Here is a 7,064-nt window from a genome sequence, read left to right on the forward strand (position 1 = left end):
GTCGATGGAGTGTTTGATGTATTTGACAATATTCCACTGATTCTGCTCTAGCCATTAGCACAAGCCCGTCCTCCCTAATTAAGGTGTCACCAAGTGCTTAGCCTAGATAATTGTTTATACAGAATGTCGATTCTGGTGTCTATTTCAGAACTCGTATTTTTCAAGGATGAGCAAAAGAGCATTAAAAGGGGCGAAGACCACTAAGTCTGGCCATGTGCAGAAGACCACCAGAAGTCTGGCCATGTAGAGAAGACCGCTATCAGTCTGGCCTTGTGGAGAAGACCACTAGAAGTCTGGCCATGTGCAGAAGACCACTAGAAGTCTGGCCATGTGGAGAAGACCACTAGAAGTCTGGCCTTGTGGAGAAGACCGCTATCAGTCTGGCCTTGTGGAGAAGACCGCTATCAGTCTGGCCTTGTGGAGAAGACCACAATAAGTCTGGCCATGTAGAGAAGACCGCTAGAAGTCTGGCCTTGTGGAGAAGACCGCTATCAGTCTGGCCTTGTGGAGAAGACCGCTATCAGTCTGGCCTTGTGGAGAAGACCACTATCAGTCTGGCCATGTAGAGAAGACCACTATCAGTCTGGCCATGTGGAGAAGACCACTATCAGTCTGGCCATGTGGAGAAGACCGCTATCAGTCTGGCCATGTAGAGAAGACCACTATCAGTCTGGTCATGTAGAGAAGACCACAATAAGTCTGGCCATGTAGAGAAGAGCGCTAGAAGTCTGGCCTTGTGGAGAAGACCACTATCAGTCTGGCCATGTGGAGAAGACCACTATCAGTCTGGCCACGTGGAGAAGACCACTATCAGTCTGGCCATGTGGAGAAGACCCCTATCAGTCTGGCCATGTGGAGAAGACCGCTATCAGTCTGGCCTTGTGGAGAAGACCGCTATCAGTCTGGCCATGTGGAGAAGACCGCTATCAGTCTGGCCATGTAGAGAAGACCGCTATCAGTCTGGCCTTGTGGAGAAGACCGCTATCAGTCTGGCCATGTAGAGAAGACCACTAGAAGTCTGGCCATGTGGAGAAGACCACTAGAAGTCTGGCCATGTGGAGAAGACCACTAGAAGTCTGGCCATGTGGAGAAGACCACTAGAAGTCTGGCCTTGTCAGTCTGGCCATGTGGAGAAGACCACTAGAATTCTGGCCATGTGGAGAAGACCACTATCAGTCTGGCCATGTGGAGAAGACCACTATCAGTCTGGCCATGTGGAGAAGACCACTAGAAGTCTGGCCATGTGGAGGTGTGCAGCTATAGTGAGGGACAACCTAGCGGTTAGGTCTGGGCCAGCATGAGGGATAACGTTCATCGTCGGTGAGTATCGCTATTAAGTTAAGTTTGAGCATCTTAACAATATAATGTGTTCTATACAGCTGTTCAACATTCTACAAGGAAAGAGACACCTAATCTATTATATAATGATGAACCAGATTACCACGGATACCAGACTTCGATGAGTGACAACTCCGTTCTAGAATGTTGTCATTGATGAGAATGAATGTAAACATCTATTGACATTCAGAACTGACTTGGTTTAGACATCCAGCCTGTATTGTAGTTTCATGATCAGAGACACATCTTCAAAGGCACGGTATTTATTTATTCAGAGTGGTACATGGATTCACACTGTCTTGACATATCAATCATACAGTGGGGAAGGATCCTATATGTCAAGTGATGAAATCCCAAGTAATCACTTAAAAACTATATGGAAAAGCTGCCCTGCAGTTTATTAAATATTCTACAGCTGTAATGTCATCAATCAAATCAAACTTTATTTATATAGTACATTTCTTACAACAAATGTATTTCAAAGGTTCAAAGTCTTGCATTGAAAGGCATGTAGCTCTTAACCTCCTTCCTGTTGGCAGGCCTCTATCGGTGACCACTTCCTGTTGGCAGGTCTCTATAGGTGATCCCTTCCTGTTGGCAGGCCTCTATCGGTGACCACTTCCTGTTGGCAGGTCTCTATAGGTGACCACTTCCTGTTGGCAGGTCTCTATAGGTGACCACTTCCTGTTGGCAGGTCTCTATAGGTGACCACTTCCTGTTGGCAGGGGATTCTCTCTACCACATGTGAATGCCACCATGGAGCTCATCAGTGGAGCCATGCAGCCTACTTTGGCGGTTCACAATATTGGCCTTACGAATGTGGAATGCGAGTGGAGGAAGCCAGCCGTGCCCAACAAGGTGCAGTCAGTGGAGGACGTGTAACCCGGACGAAGACTACTCCATATTAGCTGAAGTAATGTCATAGTCAGCATAGCTCATAGAACTAACGCGTTAGTAAACCCGCTACAATCATACAGTTACGTTACAGTGTAGTCAGGAAGCAGTTAGACCGGCGGGCCCCGGGGGAAATAAATTAGTAATACCAAAAGCTTACCTTGACTTGGAAGAGTTCCAGTGTTGTGTTGGATAGTCACAGCCAGCTAGCTAACATAGCATCCCTCTGTTATAGCCAGCTAGCTAACATAGCATCCCTCTGTTATAGCCAGCTAGCTAACATAGCATCCCTCTGTTATAGCCAGCTAGCTAACATAGCATCCCTCTGTTATAGCCAGCTAGCTAACATAGCATCCCTCTGTTATAGCCAGCTAGCTAACATAGCATCCCTCTGTTATAGTCAGCTAGCTAACATAGCATCCCTCTGTTTGAGCAGGGTGTTTGAGTCGGCTAAACTAGCTAGCTGCATTTGCTAGCTAATTAAGTGAAACTGGGGGGAAAAAATGACTAAATCTCTCTCTCTCGCTTCTCTTTCATTTTGGAAGAAATCATTTGTTCAAAACCGTTCAATTATTGTCTCTCTGAGTCAACTGCTTACCACATTTTATGCACTGCAGTGCTAGCTAGCTGTAGTTTATGCTTTCAGTACTAGATTCATTTTCTGATTCTTTGATTGGGTGGACAACATGTCAGTTCATGCTGCAAGAGCTCTGATAGGTTGGAGGACGTCCTCCGGAAGTTGACATAATTACTGTGTAAGTCTATGGAAGGGGGTGAGAACCATGAGCCTCCTAGGTTTTTGTATTGAAGTCAATGTACCCAGAGGAGGACGGAAGCTAGCTGTCCTCCGGCTACACCATGGTGCTACCCTACAGAGTGCTGTTGAGGCTACTGTAGACATTCATTGCAAAACAGTGTGTTTTAATCAGTTATTTGGTGACGTGATTATATTTCGTATAGTTTTCTCTAAAAAAAAAAGTATTTTATTTTTTACAATTTTAATTTGTATGAAATTCACAGAGGAGGATGGCCCTCCCCTTTCTCCTCTGGGTGTTAAGCAGTGGAGGCTCCTCAATCTTAAGTAATGAGAACCATACACAAACTGCGCAGATATATCTTCAAATTCATTGTTGAACACAATATCACATTTGATGAGTTACTGATATAAGGGCACAGGGTGAGACCCAGATGCAGACACGGGAGGCAGATGGTTCGAGTCTCTGATATTTATTATAATCCAAGGGGCAGACAAGAGATCATAAACAAGGTCAGAGTCCAGGAGGTACAGAGTGGCAGGCAGGCTGAAGGTCAGGGCAGGCAGTAAGTATGGTCAGGCAGGCGAGTACAGAGTCAAGGCAGGCTGAAGGTCAGGGCAGGCAGTAAGTATGGTCAGGCAGGCTGAAGGTCAGGGCAGGCAGTATGGTCAGGCAGGCGGGTTCAGAGTCAAGGCAGGCTGAAGGTCAACCGGGAGGACTAGCAAAAGAGAGATAAGAAACAGCAGCAGCATGGAAAAACACGCTGGTTGACTTGACAAGACGAAGTGGCAACAAACAGGGAACACAAGAATAAATACAGAGGGACTAATGAGGAAAACTGGTGACACCTGGAAGTGGGTGGAGACAATCACAAAGACAGGTGAAACCGATCAGGGCGTGACAACAGACCTGTCAGGCCACAGGCTCCATCTCCTGTAGTCTCCACAACTGGACGCTCGCGTTCGGATCACACTGGAACAGGATGTCCATGCACCGGATGGCCCGAGGGACACACTCCTGTTGGACTGGAAAACAAAGAGACATTTGGTCAGTGGTGGGTCTTTGTCAATGCTGTATCACCATCTTTATCTGGACAGAAAATGCATTGTTTATCATAACACAAACCCACCTTGGACAATGTGACAAGTTGTCCCTCAACACCCATCCTCATTGTTTGTTCTTGTTTCCCAATCAACAGTCTGGATCCTCCTCTTCTATCATGGTGGATGAGTCTGGATCCTCCTCTTCTATCATGGTGGACGAGTCTGAGCCCTCTTCTGTCAGGGTGGATGAGTCTGGATCCTCCTCTTCTATCATGGTGGATGAGTCTGGATCCTCCTCTTCTGTCACGGTGGATGAGTCTGGATCCTCCTCTTCTGTCATGGTGGATGAGTCTGGATCCTCCTCTTCTGTCAGGGTGGATGAGTCTGGATCCTCCTCTTCTGTCACGGTGGATGAGTCTGAGCCCTCTTCTGTCATGGTGGATGAGTCTGGATCCTCCTCCACTGTCACGGTGGATGAGTCTGGATCCTCCTCTTCTGTCGGGGTGGATGAGTCTGGATCCACCTCTTCTGTCACGGTGGATGAGTCTGGATCCTCCTCTTCTATCATGGTGGATGAGTCTGGATCCACCTCTTCTGTCAGGGTGGATGAGTCTGGATCCTCCTCTTCTATCATGGTGGATGAGTCTGGATCCTCCTCTTCTGTCACGGTGGATGAGTCTGGATCCACCTCTTCTATCACGGTGGATGAGTCTGGATCCTCCTCTTCTGTCATGGTGGATGAGTTTGGATCTTTCCGGTTTCCCAATCAACAGTCTGGATCTTTCCGGTTTCCCAATCAACAGTCTGGATCTTTCCGGTTCCCCAATCAACAGCTACTTCTCTGCTGAGTGGGTCTTTGAGGTTTACAAGCACAGAAAGTCTGCCCCAGCACATTACTATAACAACGCAGATAAGGTGGCATGAATCTCAGGATTTTTAAATCGTTTTAGTGGAATGGAGGAAAGTTCACAGTGACTCCTGCAGGCATCAAGCTCTGTATCAAGAAGTCTGCCAAAATCACGCCTCCAGGCGTGAAGAGCTTCTCAGACACAGACTTCTAGACAATGGCACAGATCATGGATACAGATCACTGCAGTGTGTTATCATTATCCTGGATACAGATCACTGCCGTGTGTTATCATTATCCTGGATACAGATCACTACAGTGTGGTATCATTATCCTGGATACAGATCACTGCTGTGTGTTATCATTATCCTGGATACAGATCACTGCAGTGTGTTATCATTATCCTGGATACAGATCACTGCAGTGTGTTATTATCCTGGACACAGATCACTGCCGTGTGTTATCATTATCCTGGATACAGATCACTGCAGTGTGTTAACATTATCCTGGATACAGATCACTGCAGTGTGTTATCATTATCCTGGATACAGATCACTGCAGTGTGTTATCATTATCCTGGACACAGATCACTGCAGTATGTTATCATTATCCTGGATACAGATCACTGCAGTGTGTTATCATTATCCTGGACACACAGAGGGTTTATTGAGAGTTACCTACAGTTGAAGTCGGAAGTTTACATACACTTAGGTTGGAGTCAATTAAACTTGTTTTTCATCCAGTCCACAAATGTCTTGTTAACAAACTATAGTTTTGGCAAGTCCGTTAGGACATATACTTTGTGCATGACACAAGTATTTTCTCCAACAATTGTTTACAGACAGATTATTTCACTGTATCACAATTCCAGTGGGTCAGAAGTTTACATACACTAAGTTGACTGTGCCTTTAAACAGATTGGAAAATTCCAGAAAATTATGTCATGGCTTTAGAAGCTTCTGATAGGCTAATTGACATCATCTGAGTCAATTGGAGGTGTACCTGTGGATGTATTTCAAGGCCTACCTTCAAACTCAGTGCCTCTTTGCTTGACATCATGGGAAAATCAAAAGAAATCAGCCAAGACCTTCAAATTCTTTTTGTAGACCTCCACAAGTCTGGTTCATCCTTGAAGGTACCACGTTCATCGGTACAAACAATAGTACGCAAGTATAAACACCATGGGATCACGCAGCCGTCATACCCCTCAGGAAGGGGACACATTCTGTCTCCTAGAGATGAACATACTTTGGTGCGAAAAGTGCAAATCAAACCCAGAACAATAGCAAAAGACCTTGTGAAGATGCTGGAGGAAACAGGTACAAAAGTATCTATATCCACAGTTAAACGAGTCCTATAGCGACATAACCTGAAAGGCCGCTCAGCAAGGAAGAAGCCACAGCTCCAAAACCGCCATAAAAAAGCCAGACTACAGTTTACAACTGCACACGGGGACAAAGATTGTACTTTTTAGATAAATGTCCTCTGGTCTGATGAAACAAAAATAGAACTGTTTGGCCATAATGACCATCGTTATCTTTGGAGGAAAAAGGGGGAGGGCAAGCCGAAGAACACCATCCCAACCGTGAAGCACGGGGGTGGCAGCATCATGTTGTGGGGGTGCTTTGCTGAAGGAGGGACTGGTGACCCCAGACCCCAAGCATACTTCCAAAGTTGTGGCAAAATGGCTTAAGGACAACAAAGTCAAGGTATTGGAGTGGCCATCACAAAGCCCTGACCTCAATCCTATAGAAAATTTGTGGGCAGAACTGAAAAAGTGGGTGCGAGCAAGGAGGCCTACAAACCTGACTCAGTTACACCAGCTCTGTCAGGAGGAATAGGCCAAAATTCACCCAACTTATTGTGGAAGGCTACCCGAAACGTTTGACCCAAGTTAAACAATTTAAAGGCAATGCTACCAAATACTAATTGAGTGTATGTAAACTTCTGACCCACTGGGAATGTGATGAAAGAATTAAGAGCTGAAATAAATCATGCTCTCTACTATTATTCTGACATTTCACATTCTTAAAATAAAGTGGTGATGCTAACAGACGTGAGACATGGATATTTTACTCGGATTAAATGTCAGGAATTGTGAAAAACTGAGTTTAAATATATTTGGCTATGGTGTATGTAAACTTCTGACTTCAACTGTATCTGTCACGATCGTCTTTACGTGAATGA

General features: G+C 45.5%; 1 protein-coding gene across 2 annotated transcripts; it reads right to left on the reverse strand.

Annotated features, from left to right (window-relative positions):
- Positions 1-3,443: 3,443 nt before the first annotated feature.
- LOC139538543 (uncharacterized) lies at positions 3,444-6,932 on the reverse strand. Of its 2 annotated transcripts, XM_071340700.1 has the most exons (3): positions 4,117-6,932; positions 3,897-4,012; positions 3,444-3,705 (listed from the first exon to the last, which is right to left on the reverse strand). In XM_071340700.1, the coding sequence occupies exon 1, from the start codon at positions 4,761-4,763 to the stop codon at positions 4,179-4,181; it is 585 nt and encodes a 194-aa protein (XP_071196801.1). In that variant the 5' UTR covers positions 4,764-6,932; the 3' UTR covers positions 3,444-3,705; positions 3,897-4,012; positions 4,117-4,178. The 2 variants fall into 2 exon arrangements, with proteins under 2 accessions (XP_071196801.1, XP_071196800.1); XM_071340699.1 differs by having other exon boundaries at positions 3,444-4,012.
- Positions 6,933-7,064: the final 132 nt, after the last annotated feature.

This window comes from Salvelinus alpinus, chromosome 14, assembly GCF_045679555.1.
Source record: "Salvelinus alpinus chromosome 14, SLU_Salpinus.1, whole genome shotgun sequence".
Classification (NCBI taxonomy): Eukaryota; Metazoa; Chordata; class Actinopteri; order Salmoniformes; family Salmonidae; genus Salvelinus; species Salvelinus alpinus.